This window comes from Canis lupus, chromosome 10 (genome assembly GCF_003254725.2).
Source record: "Canis lupus dingo isolate Sandy chromosome 10, ASM325472v2, whole genome shotgun sequence".
Lineage (NCBI taxonomy): Eukaryota > Metazoa > Chordata > Mammalia > Carnivora > Canidae > Canis > Canis lupus.
This window is the reverse complement of record NC_064252.1, coordinates 44,024,124-44,049,030: the sequence shown is the minus strand read 5'-3', so window position 1 is coordinate 44,049,030 and position 24,907 is coordinate 44,024,124. Positions and strand designations below refer to the sequence as shown.

The following is a 24,907-nucleotide window of genomic DNA, read 5'->3' as shown; positions in this document are numbered from 1 at the left end:
TCTTAGCTAAACCAAAGTAGCAAGGTAACTAGGAAAATTCTAGAATATAAACAGTCTTTTAAGGGTTTGCTCCCAAAGAAGAAATACAATGGAATCTTAGACTGAAGAAAAATAAGAACTATTTTTAATTATTTTTCCCACTAAAAATTAAATGGAATCTGTAATCTCTAAATATCCAGTTGGAGGCACAGTGTCTGCCATTTCCTAGGGAGTTAATAAATTATGGGACTCAGTATAAATAGCTCCCATAAAAATGGATTAAGAAACTTTATTTGAATTATTATTCCTAGTTTTAGTTTTATGTAAGGCACTGTTCAACACATTCAATCCAATACTGCTACAATCCTAGGGCCAGTTAAGTTTCATTCAGGAAGACTGACAGACTCTATGTACTAATCCATTAATGGGGCCAATTGTTGCATTAGTAAATAAAAAGTAAGGACCAGGTTAATGTGTATGGGTAATTCAGGAAAAAAAATACCTAGAAAAATGAGGACACTCACTTATTAACCAAGAAAATGGCATTTAATCTCTAAGAAAAGTGTATTCAGATGCTAAGGTGGTCCAAGGCAATCTGGACCAGGATCCCTGATGACAAATTTATAAATGCAGGGCCTATGACAAAATTTAGCTAAATTCACATTGTGACTCCTCTAGATGTTTGCTATAAAGACAAAATTCATTTGCATTCAAAAAAGTCATCTCACAAATACAAAAACCTGATTTACAGAACTGTAATTCAGTCCACTTAGAAAAATACCCACATCATTAATCCAGTTAGTAGTTCAGGCTCCAGAGAAAGTTGCCTGATATATGGTCCCCAGGCATTGGTGAGGTTACCACAGTATTAGCAGGTTTAATCTAAAGTCCAACATGATATATTAGTAATAGCAACCTGAACACACAGAGAAGTCACAAACATGAGTAGAATGCAAAACATTACCACCCATTTCTGGGTTGGCTCTGTCTGTTTGAACCATCTTATGGAATATGACAGCCAACTCTGATTAGGTCCAGTCCTCACAGATGATCATGCCAGTGAAAGGGAAAGAGACGACCAACAGGAAACGATTAAAAGAGGAAGGAAAGAAAACCTAATTTGTTATATGTCTGGCCCTTGAGATAAAGAGAAAACAAGGGAACAAGAAGTCACATAAAAGAATTTCAAAGGAATTTATAAAATGTATTAAATATACCAAACAATAATGATCACAGAGAGCAACAAAAGTGAAGTAAATCAGAAAAGCCTGACATCTAGTTTTCTGTGTCACAAACAGTAAAGATTCTTTCCAAGTATACTAGCAACATATGCAACAGAATTGCATATATTGGCAAGAAACACACTGCTAATATATATTCTTACTGTGTACTGCGGTTCGGTTTTTCAGCCTAGACAAATGGATATTCATAAAGTAGGTGTAGTGGAAATATATCACTGGTAGATACATGTTAATTAGGCAACAGTGTATATGGATTAAAAGTGAAATCTAGGGAAGCCTGGGTCGCTCATTTGGTTGGGCATCTGCCTTTGGCTCTGGTTGTGATTCTGGGATCCTGGGATTGAGCCCTGCATGAGGCTCCTCACTCAGTGGGGAGTCTGCTTCTCCCTCTCCCCCTGCTTGTGCTCACTCTCACTCTCTCTCAAATAAATAACATCTCTTAAAAAAAAAAAAAAGTACAATCTATCAGGATAAATTCTTGCTAAAACTGGCACAAAGAATTTAAAAAAAAAACACACACCTACTTTCTATTTTTATTAGTGCAGGTAAGAAAAAAGATATCAAGTACGTTCAGAAACATTTTCTGATATTATTTGTTGTGCATCTTGATGTTACTAAAAAAATCAAAAGTATCATGTAATGTGAAAAATGTGAATATGCTTATAAGTGAACACACGCTAAAAAACAAATAACAACAAAAACTATGGAAGGTGGTGACACTGGATCTCCACAGGTTAATTAGACTCCTGGCCTTTTAAAAAATATATATATATCCAACTCCCAAAGCAAGCAATTTAATAAATAAGGGGAAGGCTAATGATAATGAACCACCTGACATATATGTTAAGTCAACACACCAATTAATCATGAAACCACTTTACCCAAGATTATTGCAATTAAAGCTTAATATTTTTTAAAAACCTGTCACATGGACTCAAGTCTAGACTCAAGTCTAGAGTTACCTCTAACTCTCTAACTGTAAATTTTTACCATTATAAAAATATTTACATATGTAAAATGGCTATGAATTTGGAATTTTTCAAAAACCACCTAGAAATGTTAACATTTTCCATATGTATAGACCACACAACAAAAGTATACCCGGCATAGTTAGTTCAGTTTTTTGAGAAAGCAACATTCCACAGCAAATTACTTCCGTGGAAATAATTACTTTCAGGAAAATCCATGGGAAATTTTACTTCTAATAACTTCAGATTCATTAGTTTATTTTTAAAAAAACTATTTTATTTATTCATAAATAAATAAGAGAGACACAGAGAGAGAAGCAGACACACATGCAGGGGGAGAAGCGGGCTCCTGGCAGGGAGCCCGATGTGGGACTTGATCCCCAGACCCATGATCACGACCTGAGCAGAAGGCAGACGCTCAACTGCTGAGCCACCCAGGCATCCCAAGATTCATTAGTTTACATGGGAATCTACAACAACTGGAAAAGCCTTCTTTTTTTTTTTTTTTTTTTTTAAGATTTTATTTATTTATTCATGAGACACACAGAGGGAGAGGCAGAGACACAGGCAGAGGGAGAAGCAGCCTTCCTGTGGGGAACCTGATGCAGGACTCAATCCCGAGACCCCGGGATCACACCCTGAGCCAAAGGCAGATGATCAACCACTGAACCACCCAGGTGCCCCTGGAAAAGCTTTCTTTCTTTTTTTTTTTTTTTAAGATTTTATTTATTTATTCATGAGAGATACAGGGAGAGAGAGAAGCAGAGACACAGGCAGAGGGAGAAGCAGGCTCCATGCAGGGAGCCTGATGTGGGACTCCATCCCAGGTCTCCAGGATCACGCCCTGGGCTGACGGCAGCGCTAACCACTGAGCCACCCAAGGATCCCTGGAAAAGCTTTCTTATTTACATTTTGTTTATGAAACTTTCACAGTAAAAATAATTTTTTGACAAGATACCTACACACATATTTTAAACATGTTTAATACACATGAATGGCCAGGTTTTTGTGTTTGTTTCTATCTCAGCAAAGCAGAGGCTATACCCACTGCTAAAACCCAGCTTTGCAACACTCTCCAATGTAGACAAACTTACACCCTGTTGTTGAGCTGTTTGGCTACACTGCTTGGACCTGGCACAGGTTCCTCAGCTTTGCATGCAGGATTAAAGTTGAGACCTTTCTGCATGTTGGACTGCTTGCTGTACAGCTGATAGGGAATGCAGGACAGCAGTCGTCCAGCCTTGATGCTGAAACAAAAAAGTAACACTAATTTAAGAGTTCAATACTTTGGGAAAATAAGCTTCATGAAAATAATTTTTGTTCTGAATAATAGGAGCTTTTCACCAAAAACGAGCCACCTATTTTCCTAGTTTAGTTCATCGCCCTCCGTGTTTGTGGCTCTAAGAATAAGACATTCTACTCATGCAGAGACATACATGTGAACTTCTAAAAGTTAGTGGCCAAAAATCTGAGGGGAAAATAAGTAACTGCAGAGTAGGATGACAAAACTGCATGCATGGAGTCTTATGACTAGTCAATATTTTAACCATCATGCTTTTAATATTTACCACAGTTCCCAAACAATTCACATAGAATTATCAAGACTTTCTCAAAGCTCATCTTACATACTAAGTATTTCCAGAATAACTAAAATGGATGAGGATTTCCAATTTCTACACTATGAGCTCAGGAAAGGAAATAAACAAGTATGAAAAAATGTATACAACTTCTTGCCCTTTCTCCTACAGAGTATGGAATGTTTGTTTACTATGAAAAAATGTATACAACTTCTTGCCCTTTCTCCTACAGAGTATGGAATGTTTGTTTACTACAGATACTGAGAGTAAACTATTCATTCTTGAGAACCTGAAGACAGAGAATACACTTTCTGATACAGTATTACCTACAAGTAACCTGGGGGAAAGTCTGAAATGTGTCTGTTGGCTAGCTAGTCGAGTAAAAATAGTTTTAGAAGAACTCTATAGCACTGTGAGAGAGAAATGTAAATAACACCAATTTAAAAATAAAAGCCAAATCTATACTAGAAACTAGAATCAAACATATTTTCTATGAAGAATAAATTGAGGCAAGATATAAAAAACACAAGAGAAATGAAAAAAAAAAAAAGAGATGAAATCACAACTTTTACTTAAGTGAGTTGAATAAGCACTGATCTTAGTAGTAAATGTAATTAGAAACAACATTTTAGCCCATATGAAGTATGAGTTCTTTGTAGTATCATAAGTACCTAACAAACGTACTAACATATTATAGTTTGGGAGCTTAAAAAGAAAGGGCAGATCTTATTGGGAACCAGGCACCCCCACCAGGAGATCCCGATGAGCCGGCCATGGAACTGCAACAATCATCAACTCACGCTGCCAATAGACCCGTGTGGGAACCTAACCATAGGAGGCAGGGTCCCCTGCTATAAAACACTCAACACAAAACAAACAAAATCAGCCTTTAATAACTGAGGACAGTGTTTTTAAACTGTGCTCCATGGCATTGCCAGGCTTGATGAGGCAGTGGTGTGAATCACTGTAGCTCCTCATTAACTATTCTATCGTTCAAATGTAATTATCTGAAGAAAAGGATTATGACAAAAATTTTAAAATCCCTGACTTACAATACACAAGGCAAAATTTTTAGTAAAATAATCTCATACCTAAACCTAATGCACACAGGCTTCTCCCTTAAAGGACTTCCCCCCACATTAACTCTGGTCTAATGATACACAGACAGACATCAGGGAATTCTAATCAAAGCAAAGCTATCACCCTACACACTCAAAAGTGGTATAGCTGCTTTTTAAACTGCTCTAACTAAAAACAGGAAAAACAAAGAAAAGAATGTCATGTATCATCCATTAAGTAACTAAAATAATGTTTATTTTTTTATTTTTAATTTTTTTTAGATTTTATTTATTCATGAGAGACACACAGAGAGAGGCAGAGACATAGGCAGAGGGAGAAGCAGGCTCCATGCAGGGAGCCCGATGTGGGACTCAATCCTGGGACTCCAGGACCTCGCCCTGGGCCAAAGGCAGGCGCTAAACTGCTAACCCACCCAGGCGTCCCTAAAATTTTAAGTATAATAAAATCTCATCAAAACACTACTAAGACAAGATGAACAAGATTGGGATTAGAGTATGAAAGAAAACAGTACTGTGGTTTCCCAAAAGGACTCCATGCTAAGACGTGTAGACATTAGGCATTTGTTTTATATATTAAGATGTATGCCCAGGCTAATCCATTTCCACATAGGCCAATTCATCTATAATAAGCTTAATTAAATGGCAAAGAGCAGACCCAAACAGGAGTCAGGAAAATCTGGATTCTGAATCCTGATGTTTCTGGGCAAGTCAGCCTTAGTAGCTTTGCCTTCTCATATATAAAATGAAGCAAACAGGCCATATAATCAGGATGTCCAAAATCACGTCAGTTATTTAAAAATAAATGATTAAGCCTGACTTCAATCTGAAATAAAATCCATTCAGGTAAACTTTAAAACTTATAACTACCTTAAGTTGCTTTTTCAATTGTATTCTCTAATTGCATTCAGGGTAAGAAGGAAAAGCAAGTATTAAAACGAAAAACAAAACAAAACAAAAACAGCTATAATGAAAACTACATTTTCTAAGTAAATCAAGTTCTACCCACCGAGCACCCTTTTCAGTCCACTTTCCTACTATCTTTGAATCTCCACCATTCCCTCCAAAGTCAGATTAATATTTTCAGATCCAATGCTAGCCCTAACATGATGATAGGATTGTCTGTACATGACAATACACACACAGCCCAACTCTGGAATGATACTAACTTCTTATACTGAAAACTGCACACTTCCCTTTTTAAGGAGATACATAGCTAAAAGTCATATTCATTGGTCCTACGTAATGAAAGGATAAATCACAAGAAAACAGCAAAAGGAAATCAGTAAGATGTTCCAGGGATGAACTGTCAACTTAATCCCCCAAGGTTTCAAAAACCCTTAATCTATAAGATACATTTGGTTTTCTGAAAGCCAAATGCACTTTTTAAAAATGCAGTTTTGTCATTTTGGAATTAATTTTCTAATACTTGATAATGTTCATAGAATAAAAATAAAATTAGAAAAGAACTTCTTATATATTATGTATCTAACAATGTGCCAGGCACTGTGCTGGATAGTTTGTACAAATTAACAGTTCTCATCTAATCACAGCATATCAATATTAAGCCTTCTTTTAAAAATGAGAATTTTAATATCTTCACTTTGAACTTTCGTAAATCTATCAATTACTTATATGTATTATGTATCACTTAAAATATAAATCACTTAAGTTATGGCTCATCAGATGACAAATTAAATTTAGAGAGTTAGTATGAATCACCTCTGATTTATGACATCAGTTCTAAACCAACAACAAAGAACAATAATGTAACTGAAAAACAGATATTAATAATACTGCAAATTGCTCTTCCTCTCTGTCCCTTCTCTTCTAGTACACCAGGTCCAATACCCTGGCTCTTCTTTTTTTCCCTTAGCATGTATTAACTCTTAACATAGAATTTACTTATATACTAAGAATATTACTTTATGTTTTCTTCAGTAGTACATAAACTCCAAGAGGTAGGGAAAGGATCTTTATTTACTTTACTGATATTTCCCAAGTACAGAGCCCATCAGAGATGTATAAACATTTTCTGAACGAACACCATGTTTAGCCAATCCCTTCCCATCACTGCTTCCTGCTGCTTACCTGAGTCATCGCCCCTAACTCCTGGTAGCTGAGGATGCAAGAACACTAACATATTAGGTTACCTAAATTATCAATGTGAGGTTAAAGAGTACAACAGTTTAAGACATTATTTTTCAACCTTAAGAGGCAATGTAAGTGAGGTGTTTATAATATAAATAAAAAGCATTCCAATTTTAAAAACTTTTTAAAATTTAATTAAAAAATTAAACTTACCTTTCCACAATCCATTCTGGCCGAATTACTTTTTCCCCCTTTAATTCTTTAATTTTGGCATTGGGAAGATTTGTGGCAATAATGTGTGTTGTTTTGGATCTGGAATAATACACATGGTATTGGCCTCCATGCAACATCATTAGCTTTCTCAATTCCTCAGCAGAAGGATCTGTAAAATTAATATTAAAATAATGTTAAGAGTTTTATATATGTTAAGCCCTAACTGAATAACCCCTTATAAAGCCCAACTTAAAGAATCTATCACTGATCCACTTCCTCCTGGGCTGTGTTCCCAGTAAACAAAATTGAGAGGTAAATCACAAAGTGATAAATAAGGCTATGCTGCTTTAGCACATCCTCTTGCCTGCTAGAGACACTCCACCAACAAAAAAAACCTACTGCTAAGAGATGCCCAGAGCAGACAGGGACCTCAAGTAATGAAACAAATATTAATAACAGAGATGTTTTAAAACTTCTGACCATATTTAGCTACATGACCTTGACATTGGTATCTTATGTTTTAAAAAATTAATTACCATAAAATCATTTATAGATCAGTTTGCAGAGATTCCAATTAATCCTACACCTCCTTCAGAATAATACAATAGTAGATAGATAAACCACTCATAACTTACTATGAACAAACAGACTTACTGTAGGGCTACTAAAAGACTTTACTCTTATGAAGCTTAATAATTTTTATTTTTATTTAAGAAAATATAAGAAAGGGATCCCTGGGTGGCGCAGCGGTTTGGCGCCTGCCTTTGGCCCAGGGCGCGATCCTGGAGACTCGGGATCGAATCCCACGTCGGGCTCCCGGTGCATGGAGCCTGCTTCTCCCTCTGCCTATGTCTCTGCCTCTATCTCTCTCTCTGTGACTATCATAAATAAATAAAAATTAAAAAAATAAATTCTTTAAAAAAAAAAAAAAGAAAATATAAGAAGATAATCTTACTCAGTTTCTCAATATGAACTTGCACCAAAGCCAAAAAATAAAGTTCACCAATTAAAAAAAAAAAAAAATCACAGAAAAAGAAACATCTTTTTCGGTTTTGTTTCAAATCATTCCTCCCCCCCCCAAAAAAAAAATTATTTTTCCCTGCCCCCATCTCTGAAATTATTTTTTAATAAAACTATAGAAAAATATCTTAAACAACAATCAGTATGGTTTATGCTTTTGCATAAAAAGTCTGACTCACTGAAGTTATGACCAGTATTACTAACATCACATTAAACTAATTATTTTCAATAGTTTGTTTCTTCCAACCTAATTATTCTAATGAAAGCTCTAAATTACACCTTCCTCAAAACAGCTATACCCTGGGGGGACATCACAGGAGGATACTTTGTTATCCAACCAACAGATTTATCTTAAGTCTAAGCAATACAGGTCTAAGTATTTAAATAAACACTTTTATTATAGTAACTATGTAACTAGGGGAGTTTTAGTTTTTAGAATCAGAAAAAAAACTAACTATGTAACTAGGGGAGTTTTAGTTTTTAGAATCAGAAAAAAACTAACAAGATATATTTAGAACATTTAGACAATGTTGACAGGTTGGTCGAGTCTTGGTAAATTCTTATGGTATACAATTCATTTGATGTTACTGATTGCACTGGCACTGCTCAATACAAATATAATGTGAACCATAAATACAAGTCACTGTAATTTAAAATTTTCTAGTAAACTCAAAAAACAGAATAAAAGGTAAAATTAATTTTAATAATATTTTTAATCTCACAGATCCAAATCATCACTTCAACATCTTCAACATGTAAGCAACACAAAAACCTGGGATATTTCACATTACTCTGTTTATACTCCAGCGTGTATTTTACATTTACAACATTTGTCAATTTAGACCAGCCACATTTCAAGTGCTTATTAACACATGCGGCTAGTGTTTACCAAACTCAACAGTGGACTAAAAAGGGGAATGAAAACAACTTTTAAATAAAATTAACTCAGAATTCATAAGGTTTCCAGGAGTTAGGGAATCACAAAAACTTGAGCATCACAATGATTTAATGTAAAACTGTGGAAATTAAACAGCTAGCCAGTCGAAAATCTATAGTTTACTTATTTTCTTACCCTAAAGATTACAAAATTTGGCTGACTCAATAGTATTAAGTACCAATTCAAAGGCTAGATACAACATAATATGAACAGACGCCAAATCCAATAAAAAGCAAGGAAACGCAAAAAATAGTATTTACAAGTTAATCCACAACTTTCCTCAACCAATTCTAATTGTATTCAATGATTTAAATAGGAAACAGGCTGACAGAAAACATTACCTTTGTTTACGCATACTTGTAAAAGCACTGTCCCCTCTACTACTTGCTCTCTGAAATCAAATTACTGCAGAAATTTGGAACTGGAAAACCTGGACAATTTACTGGCCTACTGGATGAAATTAAGGAGGCTCCTTGAAGTTCACTTTGCAAACTCGTACATATTCTTCAGTGGGAAGTGGACCATAAAAACCAATCTAGTTAAAAGGTAAGATTACATGAAATCTGGTGTCAGACCAACCTGGATTTAATCTTGGCTTTAACATTCTTTGGATGTATTACTTTGAAAAAGGACTTAACTCCTTAAAGCTTTCTCCTCTTTACAAATAAATAAGCCTGGCACATAGAAAGTACTCAATGTAAAAACTGTTGTTATTATAAATTATAATGACAGCAGAACTCCTTTAAAGCATTGTATGACTTGAGGATCCAGCCCTATACAAAAAATGGTAGAAGACAACACATATGCTGACACATGGTAGCCCTAACTTTTCAAACACAGAACTGCCATTTAATGCGCCAAGGACAGCAGCCAGGAACCACTCCACCAGCCCCAACAGCCTGGCGTGCATGGTGGCTGGTGGCTGCCCTCACTTTTATAGCTTTTTGATATTTTTAAAACAGTATTTCTCTCTGGCTCTATTTCTTCAAGCAACAGAACATACTTCCACATTACAAGTTCAAAAGAATATAAACAACAGCTCTGAAGATTTGCACAATAAATTCATTTTTGTGTTTAACACGCTCCTTAAATTCAGCAGATGTGGGCTAAGTAGAGAAAAATGTTTGGGAGACAGTATCCAACCCCATGAAACCTCTATGACACTAAGCTTTGTGTAACCCCATCCCTCCAATCTACTACACCAGGTAATTTTCTTCGTACTACCAGTAACAACTTGAAATTACCCTATTTGTTTGTTGTTAGATTTCCCCCTTGAGCACGTGCTCCTCGAGGGCAGGAACCTTGTCTGTTTTATTCACTTACATTATGTCTGCCACAAAGCAGGTGTTCAGTACACATTTACTGAATTTACTGGTATCTCCCATGCATCAAAGCCTCCTGCCTGGGGTTTTCACCCCTCTAGTAAAAGTGGAGTGTAAGTCGTATTACCATGTCTATTTTCAAAACATTTACTCAGTAACTCAACATATTAGGCCATATAGCACAGGGTCCAGAGCAAGATTGAGGATCGAGTGGGCACAAATCCTAGCTCAATCCCTTGCTAAATTGTGGACCTCAAGCAAGTTACTTAACTTTCCAGGGCCTCACTTTTCTCATATGTAAACTGATAATAATAGTGTCTCAGAAGGCTGTTATGGGATTAAGAGCTAAAATTATAAATTGCTAAGAAAAGTGCCATGCTCAAAGTAAGAATTATGTGTCACCTATTACCAGCATTATTATGTTATCATCTCTTACCCCAAAAGCAGAAAGAAGGTAAAAACTCCATGTCTGAGGCTTTTCTCTACCTATAAATCATTACATTTTTCAATTCATAATCCCACCTTTAAATCATCTTGTTGCCCACCCTCCAGTACCTTTTCCTTCAAGAAAGTCCTTAATGTATTAGCAAGAACAAAAGAAGAAAATGAAAAATCCAACAAAACAAAAAACTATTCAGAGACATTTTATCCCCCAAATCTTTACAACTGATGTTACCCTCTAGAGAATGTCATAACTAAAAGAGCCTGTAGAGATTTAATAACCATTTCATTTTCCATATTGGTATAAATAAACTTAAACCAACTAGACCAATTCAAACAGTAAATAAATTATCTCTCAACCCTCATTATACATCCTCACTGAACATATTATTTTTAAATACATTAGAATATTTAAAAAGTAACTTAATCACCAACAAAAATCATCACCATAGGTTACCAATGACATCTTGGGGAAGATCCTTTAAGTAAGAGTGTCTCAGAGGCTCAGCGGCTCCCAAAAACAACTTTACCAGAAGAAAAAACAAAAACAAAAGCAGCAGTTCTAACAAAAGATTTTTTTAAAGGTACATGTGCCAATCAAATTATTTCTCTGGAGATTTACTGAATTTTTCAACAAGTAAATTATTATTCATCAATGCACTTAAGGTTTCTTATAAATAACATCAACTTTAGGTAGATTAATTATTAGAAAAACTAAAAGATCAAAGAGAATAAGGTAACTTCCCAAAGTTACATACAGCTAGTGGGATAGCTACAATTCAGGTCCAGGTTTCTGTCTCCAAAAACTCTTGATCAGCCTTAACATGTTGCTAACCGGGATAGAAAAGCATGGTTTTGGGACACTTGGGTGGCTTCAGTGGTTGAGCATCTGCCTTCAGCTCAGGGCTGATCCCAGGGTCTGGGATCAAGTCCTGCATCAGGTTCCCCACAGGAAGGCTGCTTCTCTCTTGCCTAGGTCTCTGCCTCTCTGTGTCTTATGAATTTTTCTTTCTTAAAAAAAGAAAAAAAAGAAAAAGGCATGGTTTCCAGCTGAAAAGTTGTAATATCTTGAAAAGTTCTAATACCTTGGGCAACTGACCCATCCCATTTAGCCTCAGTTTCCTCTTTACAAAAGGAGAGGCTAAACTAGATGATCCTTAAGATTCTTTACAAAGCTATTTATTATATAATTCTATCTATGTACTAAAACCATTATGTCCAGCAAACAAAACTTGAAGACTATTTTACAAGTTTGTGAGAGAAAAGCAAACCAGGTCACTCAATTTTATGGATGAAGGAACTAAAGCAGAAAAATGTAAATGAGTTAAAAAATACATATATATGTTAGCAAGACATTGGAAAAGGTAGGTCAATAATTCACATATCTTGATTATCTAATAAACACCAATGTCTTGTACACACATGATAGGTATAAAATTCAGTACGTTTAAGGTCGAGTAATACAAAGTACTTAAAAGCAAATACTGTCTTTACAAGATAAAATATGTAGTATAAGGGAAACACAGTGAACTGGAGACCAAAAGTCCTGAGTTCAGTCTAGCTCTGTCAAAATTAACAACTATCTACTATCTTTATGCTTTAGTGTGACAGAGGTCAAATGGGATGACTAGAGCAAATGATTCCTAAGGTTCCTTTCAGACCTAAACTATTATGAATCTGTTTGGCTTCCAGATAAGTTTTCTATCACTGCTTCATATTCAATTACCAACAGCTTCCATCACATTAAATACCATCACAGAAAAAAAAAAAAGTATTATACAACCAACCTGACTATCCATCAAAAAGTCGGTAATAGGGATCCCTGGGTGGCGCAGCGGTTTGGCGCCTGCCTTTGGCCCAGGGCACGATCCTGGAGACCTGGGATCAAATCCCACATCGGGCTCCCAGTGCATGGAGCCTGCTTCTCCCTCTGCCTCTCTCTCTCTCTCTCTGTGACTATCATAAATTAATTAATTAATTAATTAAAAAAATTATTAAAAAAAAAAAAGTCGGTAATAGTGCTTTGATGACCTGGTTAAAATAAACTATCTTTTATGTGTATTTTACCAGATTCCCTGCTCAACTAAGTTTATCCTCTGTAACTGAAGTTCTATACCTGATCCTATCATATGCTAACAAAATCTGTAAACAGAAGGCAAAAATTTATGGGGTCTTCACTTCTAATCTCTCAACAAGCAATACTGTCAGTGCTTTCATTTACTCATATATCCTACAACGTCTATATCAACTCCCAAACTGTCCATTAAAATACAGGCACAGAAGATCCAAGACATTTGAAAAAAAAAGTGAAACTAGTCTACTCTTTTCATCTACAGCTTTCCTACTGAGGAAACACAGCAGTGGTTTGAAACATGATACAGAATCAATATTCTCAGAAAATTTCCTCTATGACAAAACAATCTGACAGCTATTTTTACTAGCAATAATCCTAAATATCCGATACAGAAATTTAAGATTAGATGTCAGTTTCCCTAAGCCATTATATTTAACAAAATATGTTTTTTAAGAGATGCATTAATACTTGGCATATCCTCTTTATAGAGTAAGTGCTATTAATATATTTTTACTAAACAAAATAACAAGGGTAAATTTTTATACATGATAATAAAACTTGAAAATGTCATTTTTTTCCTTTCCCATGGTCAGTAGACACATGTCCATTCTAGTAGCACCAATATATATGTCAAATTTATTAAAAACATCCATCTCTATGCAGAGCAGAATAAAAGTGTCATTAGCTGGTTTATAAACAAAAGCAGGTAAAAAACTGAGGACAGAAAATCAACATGAATTTAGGGCCTATTCTAGTCAGGTCCTTGACATACCTTATCTCACTCCTCACCACCAGTGATTCCAACACTGGAAACTGACAGTTAAGTCTTGGCATCACAAGTCCTGTGTGAGATTATTAAATTCATTTCAATACTATTCTTACCAGAAAACATACATCTGGGGAGGATTATTTGGATAATCATTTCCTAACTAAAGCACTGTCACAAGATGTTAATGCCCAGGTTTTGTTATGAAGGTACTAGTGCTGTTGTCATGGACAGCTTTAAATGTTACATACTAATATGGTACATACATACAATGATATATAATTCAGCCTTAAAAAGGAAGGTTCTAATACATGCTACAACCTGAACCTTGAACCTCTTATTACACTAAATAAAATAGTGACCAAAAAAAAAATACTGAATGATTCTACTTCTTTGAGGTATCTCAAATAGTCAAATTCACAGCCAACAGAAAAGTAGAATGGTGGTTGCGGGTGGAGGGGGGGAATGGAGGGTCATTTAATGTGTATAGGGTTTCAGTTCTGTAACATAAAGAAGCTCTAGGGAACAGTTGTATAATAAGGTGGCTATACTTAACACTACCAAACTATACACTTTAAGAATAAAGTGGTAAACTTTGTTATGTATAATATGCCATAATTCAAAAATTTTTTAAAAAAGCAAACCACATTTTGACAGCCATGCTAAACACAAAGGAATATGCTACGTACCAGTTAGTACCACATCTATATTGTAAACAGGAATTTAGTTTCAGCAAAACAACACCATTCATATAATAATATTAACTTGAATTTTATTATGTCTGTCATTTTATCCACATTTAATTTTCAATTCTGCAAAATCAGTAATTGTAAGAGCTTGGGAGAACATTATTATTACTACTAACACTTTAAAGATGCTTGTGAAAATCTCACTGCTCTAAGAGACAGGATTAGCTAATAAGTGAAAAAAATCTAGAATTAAAATCCAAGCCTTGATTTCTGTTCCCATGCTCCTTTTCCAACTTATTGCCTCTCAATATATATTCTAAACCTCAGAAAAGTTGCAGAGAAAGATTAATGAAGATAATGGGAGCCACCTGCAGATTAAAAATTTCTATATTAATCCTAGAGTCAGTGCACATGCAATCAACTTTCCGATACTTTTTTAAAAAGATTTATTTACTGGGGGTGAAGGGAGCAGAAGAAGAGTGAATCCTCAAGCTGACTGTCTGCTGAGCGCAAAGCCTGATGTGGAGTGCAATCTCAGGACTCTGAGATCATGACCTGTGCTGAAATCAAGAGTTGGACACTGAACTGACTGAGCCACCCAGGAACCCTCAACTTTTCCAAACTTTTTAAAGCTTTGCCATTTTATTTGGAGAACTGGTACACAAAAACTAGAAATACTTCAACCAAAGCAAAACCATGAAGGTTTCCTATTACATACTTTAAAGCCAAAATTCAACATCTTGAAGGAGGCTCTTTTTTTTTTTTTTTTTTAAGGAGGCTCTTTTATAAAGCATACAAAATTCAAATAATATTTACAAGTTTTAATAAATCTAAAAACAGGTTCTAAAACTTATAGCTTAAAAAAATAAAATAAAAAATAAAACTTATAGCTTGAACATACACTCCTTTCTTTTCTATGTGCATTTATATGTCCTTTCTTGACAAAACACAAGATCCATCAAAGAGTAACTGATCAACAAGAGACTTCTTCACCTAAACTGTATTTCTCAGGAATAGGACTGTACAATTTAATAATTTTACAAATATCTTAGAAAGAAAGCTTTGCAAACATATAACAATGGATCTCCTAAGGACAATGTTGGGAACTCAGCAAACAGTACCAAGAGTAGTGACTGTAGAGGCAGTGTTTACCTACAGGAAGATTAATGAGTTCTCAGCTTTATACTGCACAGTATTTCAACTCAGGATGTGACTAAGAACACAGGTGGTGACACTTCTGAGTGACAGAAAGTAGACAGTTAACTTAAGAGACAAAGTAATCTTGGCCAAAAAAATATCTCAATGAGAAAAATTTGACAGTGAAAACTGAGGTTCCACATTTTATTTTAAAACAACAGCACCATTTAGTATGTAGGAGAACTGATACACAACACAGGACAAAGATGTCTCACATGACTAAACCAAGTTAAGTCTCTGCCTTTTTTTAATTAGCTTTACCTCCTCCTCTCCCTCAAAATAATGAACTCAAACAATGCAAACATACAGAGGGCAGACCACGAGTGGGATGGTTCTGCTTTACCTCACTTGGGTCAAACTACATGCCTAGAACACATCTGATTCTATTTATGATACAATATATGCTAGACCCTGACCAACTTCATTAGAGAAGTACAGTAAAACTCAATCAGGAGGAGTCCTCTATAGATCTCAAAATCAAGTCATACTGGCTAATAAGCATTAAGTGATGTTTCAGTCATGTATAAAACACCAAAGGAAACAAATTAAGAAACTGCTTTGCCTTAATTAAGAAGATGGAGACATTTAAATTAGTGATTTTCAATTTTTTATAAATAGCAGAACCCTATTTCAAATGAACCGTTACCAAAAAATCCCCCAATACCAAACAAAGTAGTATTATATAAAACTTTATTTTGAAAGTTCAATTTGTAACATAAACTATTACCATTTTGCCTTTTAACATAGGAGTGAGAAAATCCGGAGTCACACACATTAGAACTATTAGCATTTTCAACTATTTAAAAGAAGTTCTATTCCAAAGCCTATGTAAAAACTACTTAACCTAACAACAAAAGGTAAAAAAACATCCCAAGTAAATAACATATATGTTTCATTTATCTCTTCTTGGTGTACTTAAAAATACATATAATTTTAAGATTGCAAAACCTTTCAGGTATTTTGGAATTTAATAATTCAAAACAACCAGCAGCTTTAATCAGGCATCCAATAGCACTTATGGTATTACTTATAACTTAAGGAGGCAGGAACCTTACTTAATCATGAGTGTATCCTCAGTATCCATATTTTCAAGCATCTCACTTAGACTTTAGTAAGGATTCCACAAATGCTTTTTTAAACACAAGATATTCTATCAGAAAAAAAGTTCTGTGGGAACAGAGAGCCAATAAACATTTGATTGAGCTGAACCTGGAAACTAAATAGGATTTTGACATTCCAGGAAGCTGAGGAAAAGATGATGAGAAAAGCTGTTAAGGAACTGGAGAGAAGTGTGGCCACAGGGTTGAAAGCACACTTTTAAAGAACTAGGAATAATCGAGTTTAAGAGCTGAGGGGTGAATTAGTATGAAGAGCACACTGAGAGGACATGACACGGTTTGAATTTATGCTCTGGAGTCCTAGAGAAAGAACTACAGGATCCACATTTTGGATGGAAGCTATAGGGATCCACATTTTAGCTCACTAAAACAATCAGACCTACTGGAAAATGAACTTGCTTGCCTCCCAGGACAGTATACCATCACACTGGAGTCACTGCAAGAGGCTGAGTGGTAGCCTGTCAGTAACTAAGCAAGATTGAAGAAGAATTCTCACATAGACAAGGACTAATTTGAAGATTTAAATTTTCCTCTAATCCCAAGATTCTGAGTCTGTGGTCTAAAAAAAAGGTCAGCAAATTAAGGCCCTTCGGTGCACCTGTTTTTGTAAATAAGTGTTTTTTTGGAACACAGCCACTCTCATTCATTTATATATTGTCTATGGCTCTCGGGCTACAACAGCAGAGCTGAGTAGTTCCAAAAGAGAGTTGCATGGCCCACAAAGCTCTGGCCCTTTACAGACAAAGTTTGCCAACCCCTGATCTAAAATCTAGCCAGAGGAGCAGCTGGGTGGCTCAGTTGGTTAAGCAGCCAACTCTTGATTTCAGCTCCAGTCATAATCCCAGGGTGGTGAGATCAAGCCAGTGTTGGGCTTTGTGCTCAGCAGGGAGTCTGCTTGAGATTCTCTCCCTCTCCTCTGCCCTCCTCTTGCTTGTGTGGGTGCTCTCTCTCTAAAATTAGTAAATAAATCTTTAAAAAATAAAATAAAAAAAGCCAAAGATGACTACTTTAACCTAAAACCTAAAATATAATATTTGTTCTAGATAGTTCTCCTATCCACTATTTTAGATACTGCTTAGAGAGGAGAGGGTAGATTATGCTGCATAATACATGACCTCAAAAATCACAGTGACTTAAAACAAAGGTTTATTTTTCACTCATGAAACATGCTTATCCCACGTTCCATTATGTCCATGGAGCTGTGGCTCCAGGTCATCTTTACTCTGAGATCCAGACTGATGGAGCAACCTCTATTTAGAATACTGTCAGTCATTGTGGCAAAAGAAAAAGAGGATATAATGAAGCACAAAATAATTTTTAAAGCTTTATCCCCAAGCTGATATATACCATTTCTTCTCACATTTTGTGAACATGACCAAACCTGACTTCATCAAGTAGGGAAGTAAAATCCTCCCCTAGAGAGGGGAAGCAGATTTCAGTGAACAAAAATACAATCCACCATATAGTATATTTGGAAATATTTACATAAATCATTTGTTTTTTGTTTCTACAAACTATCTTATCATTAACATATTCCTATACCTAAATGTTCAGCCTAAAAGCCAAAAAAAAAGCAAAGGTACTATAATAATTTCATGCTTCCCAAAATAAATAACATTAAAGTTCAGAATTAAAGATTATTTTCTAGTCTAATAAAATCATGCCTAGAATAAAAAATCTAGAAAAAAGAAGAAAATATACCATTCTTAGTTCTATGCCCAAAGAAAGCTGCCACTGTGATGATTTGCTTCTAAAATTTTTTCCTCTGCTTTTCTAACAGTTTGATCATCCCCTACTTCTCATTTTATATCCTACCCTTTTTCACTTACCAAAAATTATTCTGTATTATTACAAATTATCCAGTTTTTTAATGAAGTCATCTTATAGATAGTACAATTTATAACTAAATTTCTATTCTTATACAATGCTTTTTGCTTTCAAGCAGAGCTTTTCTTTCAAATAAAAACAAGGTGATAAGATCATCTTTTCTATAAACCTATACTGGGAGGCCAAATCAGGATCATGGGCTTAGAAGAGACTCTTATTTTAAGAATTACTAAGCCAAAGGTTATAAGCATATTAAAGTCCCTTTACGTGTTTCATTATGTCATTTTCCAAAACAAGTCTACCAATTCACATTCTTGCTCCAGCAATGAATGGAGCAGTTATTTTCTTTCATCCATACCTGCACTGCATATATTCACGTAATAATTTTTTAAATTAAATAAAACTTTGCAGAAACTTATTCTGCTTCATTATACATTTATCTAACAGTAAAGGTGAATATATTTCCATATTTGTGACGCAGGTCTATTTCCTGAAATAAACTGTTTTTGAAACCTGCCTTTAATCTATTGGGATGTTAGTGTTTTATTTCCTATTACTTTGATGTATAAGCTTATTCGCAGTCATCCGATTTGTTGCAACAAATTATACTGAATAATCTGACCCTCTCCTCCACTCATCTGTGAATCTTTCTAACTTAGAATATTTTAAATAGTGCTGAAGGACTAGGCTGTTTGGTTTAATAAACACAATGCATGTAACTTATAATAAATCATACATATATATGTATAAAGATGATATCTAATTTACATAACATATAATTTCTTTTTCTTTTTAAGTAGGCTCCATGCCCAGTGTGGAGCCCAATGTGGGGCCTGAGCTTACAACCCTGAAATCATAACCTGAGCTGAAATCAAGAGTTGGACACTTAATCAACTTAGCCACCCAGAAGCCCCCACAAAATACATGTCTGAGCAACTCTAAACAACTTATCTGCCTGTTCTTATACCAATTACACAAAGTTTTAAATGCTTACAGCCTTCTATAATAGTTTTTGAGATGTCAGAGCTAGTTCTTCTCTTCTCATTGTTCTTTTTCATCATTATCTTAAGGTACACTACTGTGGGGTGGGGGTGGGGGAATAAAATGTAAGTCAGGTAATTTGCTGTAGCAGGTCGGCTAAAAGTTAATAGCATTAACAAGGATAAAAGCGTTGGGTTTGAAAAAGTATTGCTACTGCAATAAAAGGATTTCTGGCATTGTAAAAACTCAAACTATTTAGCAGAACTACTTATGTAAAATAATAATGGTTGTTCTTAGTAACAATGAAGGCACTCTAGGATCCTAAAGTATCTTCTCAAAGTTTAAAATTATATTCCACAATACTCCTACAGTTAATTTTAAAGAATATTCTGAATGCAACTAAAGTTTAGAACTAAAACCAACCATAGTAAGAAACAATCACACACAGTAAAGTAAAAGGCATGTATCACAGGACCACAATTTAGGCCTAAAGCTCTGCAGGTGAAATCCCATCACAGCAAATGTCATTACAGAACAGGAAAAGAGCCACATGAAGACCACTTTCATGTTTCTAAGCACAGTTTATAAGAACAGTTTTGATCATCTGGTTAAAACAAATTCTATAAACAAAAACTTAAAATCTTGTACAGAAGTTTTCCTTGATAAATCTCTAATGAGAAAATATTCATTATGCGCACCATTTCATTCTGTATATCCAAAGAACTTGATTAAATGTTGGTTGTGCTACATACATGGTAGAAAGAAGTAAACCAAATGGCTGCTTACACCTCCTTTGGTTCTACAGTAGTAATATCCTTCATTATTTCATTATTTCATTTGAGTCTCACAATCCTACAAATTAGAAAAGATAATTTAGCACAGTTACTGACGAGGAAATAGAAAAAAATTAGGTGATTTGTCCATAATCACACAGCCATTGTGCAGACCCTTTTGTGTTCTGACTCCCACCCACTACTCTTCCTCCAGTAGCCATGCTTATTTCGCCCTTGACTCCTTTCCTCCCTAACTACCTTAGACTTATCACATTCAACTGAAAGCCACATACACTTAACCAAACAAAAACTGAAGAAGTTTCAAACAACTACAGAACAGTTTTGAGTAACTACTAGGTGAAAACACCTATTAGATACTGGCAAAAATACAGTGGGTGGCATAAATTACAAGTCTCTCCCACGTTATAAGTGAAATGCCTACATCTCTGATTTACAAGATTAGAGTCTCACTGAAAATGAAAGAAGATACAAATATACAGGAAGAAAATAATTTCTGGGAAGCATACATTTCTGAAAAACTTGGTTTGTCACCATTAAATGGACTCTTCCTAAACCATGACATTGACATGTTCAGAAAACAACAATGTAAGGTTGATAAAGTTTTCAAACAAATCCTTATCACTTGAATTCTAAATATGCCATACTTACATACTACCTTGTTCATTTTGCAATTAATGCCAAAGAATCTGCCTGTTCATCTGTTTTTTTTTTTTTTTTTTTTTTTTTTTCCACAAACTTCAGCAGTACCAAAGCCATTGGACCTGGTCTTTTATCCACATATTGAAAAAAGTTCAAAATAACCAAAACACCTCTTGCCATAGTAACTGTCCTAATCCCACTCCACAGAAGATAACAATTACACTTCACTAGATTTGAAGCACTAGCTCACCTGGGAGCTTTCACCAAAATAAACATATTCAAGACCTATCTCCCAGAGATTATAATTCAGTAAAAGCCTAGGATGTAGCCTATTTCTTAATTAAAACCTAAAGATTTAAGAAGACAATCGAAATAGCATGAGTGAAAATATTTTAACATTCTGATGAACAAATACAAAATCCTGTTGTTCACTCATTTACTTAGCTAATATTTACTGAGCATTTTACAATGTGACAGGCAAGGTTCTAGCCCCTGGGATATGGCAATGATCAAGATTCCTGTCTGTGCTTCATGGTACTTCTATTTCACTGGGCACACAGAAGATTAATAAGATAAATGATACCAGTTCAGGTACAAATAAATTCTATGAAGAGAATAAAGCTGGACAAGGGGTTAGGAAAAACTGGAGGGCAAGGTACACTTATCTTAGATAAGGATGGTCAGGGAAAAGTCTCAGAGGAGGTGACATTTGATCAGAGATGAGAATGGTTAAGACCCAACGACATCAGATGGAATAGCAAATTTAAGGCCCTACAGTGCTACCTCTGATCCACATTTGGCTAGGTGCTATGACATAAAATGAGCTTTCTGATTCCAAAAAACATAATACACAATAAGGCCTGACAACTTAAGACTTAGGTGTCAAATATTTCTAGCAATGATACTATGAAATTTAAATACTATGGACTGGTTTAGCAATGGAGACAAAAATCTAATGTAATCTGAGTCTTAATGGATGAATATAATTTCAATTCACAGAAGTGAGGAAAGAAGCTTATCACAAGAGGCAAAAGCACAAACAGAAGTTCAAAAGCAAGAAAGAATAAAGAAAAAACCAAAAATATCAGAATAAGCCCAATGACCAAAATTAGAGAATATAAAGGGGGAAATGTACGTCAGGATCCTATTTATCCAAGACCCCGCTTAAAGGGTTAATTCCTCTATGAATGACTTAGACTAACTCTCAAAGGCAATAACTTCTCTCCTGTGTTGCCACCTATCTTCCTCTCTACCAAGCTCTGAGATTACTTACTCATCACAAAACCCACATTCTCCAGCAATCATCATCTCTGTTTATAGTTCCTAACACACAAGCAGCATAGAAAATACAATTGTTGACAATCAACTAAAGCAGAGTAAAATGGGATGGAGGGTCCACAGATTGGAAAACTCAACATAGTAAACATGTCAATTCTCCTTAAATTGATCTACAGGCTTAATGTAATTCCTATCACAATCTCAGCAAGGTATTTATTTTATAAACACAGACAACCTTATTATAAAATTTATATGGAAAGGCACCGGCCTTAGAATAGTTAAAATAATCCTGCCAAAGAAGAAAATGGAAATAGTCATTCTGCCTGGTATTAAGTCCTATAGGCACAGTAATCAAAACCATGTGGTTGGTATTGGTGAAGAGAGACACATGCACTAATATAATAAAACAGAGAACCAGATAGGTCCAACTGATTTTTGACAAAAGTGCAAAAGTAATCCATTGGAAGAAAATTTTTTAAGAAGCAGAGCTAGAACAACTGGATATCCACAGGCCACCAAAAAAATAAATTTAATAAAAATTAACTGAAAATGCATCATGAACTTATTAAATGTAAAACATAAAACCATGAAAATAAAATAAATAAAATAAAATAAAATAAAATAAAATAAAATAAAATACCATGAAAATATTTTGGGAAAAAATTGGTGAGATCTAGTATTAAACAAAGATTACTGAATTGAAAGCACAAAAAAGAAAAAGAAAAAAAAGCACAATTCATAAAGGTAAAGATAGATAAACTAGATCTCAAGAAAATTAACTTTGTTCTGCAAAAGACCATGAGAAAACGATGAAAGATAAGCAACAGACTGACAAAAAATATCTGACAAAGGAGTAACATGTTGAATATATAAAGAACTCTCAAAACTCTAAAGTATATAAAACAATCCAACTAGAAAATGGGCAAAAGACATGTATAGACATTTCACTGAAGAGGACATACGGATGGCAAATAAACACAGCAAAAGATGTTCAGTATCATTAGACATTGGGGAAATACAAAATAAAATCACAATGAGACACCACTACACATCTAGGAGAATATATAAATTAATTGAAAAAAAAACAATTTGTCTTCATCAAATGCTGGTGAAGATGCAGAATAATTACAACACAAAAACCACAATGAGATATCAGAACACATATATCAAAATGTTTTTAAAAACGCTCAAAACAAGAATACAGAGAAACTGGGTCACTCACAAACTGCTAATGGGAATGTACAATAAAATAGTACAGTTATGAAGAAACAGTTTAGCAGTCTCTTAAAAAAAATTAAACAGGAAGGACACCTGGGTGGCTCAGCAGTTGAGCATCTGCCTTCAGCTCAGGGCCTGATCCCAGGATCCGGGATCGAGTCCTGCATCCAGCTCCTTGTGGGGAGCCTGCTGCTTCTCCCTCTGCCTAGGGCTCTGCCTCTCTCTCTCTCTCTCATGAATAAATAAATAAAATCTAAAAAAAAAAAAAAAAAAAAACTAAACAGGCAACTACCATATGCATGACCCAACAATAGCACACTTAGGTTCACACAAAACCTATACACAAATGTTCTGAGCCAAAATCGTATGTTTTGAAAATAACCCGTATGTTCTTAAACAGGTAAATGGTTAACAAATTGTGGAACACCGATACAATGGAATACAACTCAGGAATAAAAAGGAAAAAACTACTGATATATACAACTTGGATGACTCTCCAGAATATTACACTGAACTTAAAAAGCCAATCCTAAAATATTATATGCATATATTCTATATATGTAACATTCTTGAAATGAAAAAAGTATAGAAGTGGAGACCAGGTTAGTAGTTAAAGGGATTAAAAAGGGGCTAAGAGCAAAAGGGAAGCAGGTGTGGCTATAAAAGTGTAGCATGAAGAATCTTTGTGGTATGGAAACATTCTCTATCTTGACTGTTTCAAAGTCCATTTCCTGATTGATACCTTACTATGGTTTATAAGATGTTACCAACAAGACAAACCAGGCAAATAGTTCATAGTATGTCTCAGTATTATTTCTTACTATGGCATATGAATTTACAATTATCTTAGAAAAAAAAGTTAAATTAAAAAAACAGGATGGGGGGGGCACCTGGATGGTTCAATAAGTTAAGCATCTGTCTTCAGCTCAGTTCATGACCCCCAGGTTCTGAGATTGAACGCCATGTCGGACTCCCTGCTCCTTGTGAGGAGTCTGCTTATCTCTCACCCTCTGCTCCTACCCCACTCATATGCTCTCTCTCTCTCTCTCTAATAAATTAAATCCTAAAACACACAAATAAACAAAAAACCAGGATGGGGAGCCTGGGTGGCCAAGTCAATTAAGCATCCAACTCTTGATTTCAGCTCAGGTCATGATCGAGCCCCGTGTCAAGCTCCACTCAGCAGAGAGCCTGCCTGAGATTTTCTCTCTGTCCACTTCCTAACATATGCACACACATGCTCTCTCTCAAATTAATAAATGAATCGTAAAACACACACACACACACACACACACACACACACACACACACACACAACGGGATGGAAGGCCAAGAGGTTAACCTTAGCAGGGAAAAGATCTTCTTTTGGGGGGAAAAAAATGGGTTGATAGACACACAATATCCAAAAGATGCAGAATCTTTTCTTAATCTCAAGTTCACTGCTACTTGGGTTGCAAAGGA

At 35.1% G+C, this 24,907-nt stretch overlaps 1 protein-coding gene across 6 annotated transcripts in view; it reads right to left on the bottom strand.

Annotated features, from left to right (window-relative positions):
- Window positions 1-24,907, bottom strand: part of REV1 (REV1 DNA directed polymerase) — a 96,972-nt gene that overhangs the window by 37,726 nt on the left and 34,339 nt on the right. For 4 of the 6 annotated variants that reach the window (XM_025464090.3, XM_049115456.1, XM_025464079.3 and 1 more), the window contains 2 exons: window positions 7,146-7,314; window positions 3,283-3,435 (listed from right to left, as the gene is read on the bottom strand). In XM_025464090.3, the coding sequence (XP_025319875.2) occupies window positions 3,283-3,435; window positions 7,146-7,314 (322 nt within the window). Of the gene's footprint in view, window positions 1-3,282; window positions 3,436-7,145; window positions 7,315-20,269; window positions 20,370-24,907 lie in introns of all 6 variants that reach the window. The other 2 variants (XM_049115457.1, XM_025464100.3) reach the window with 2 other exon arrangements.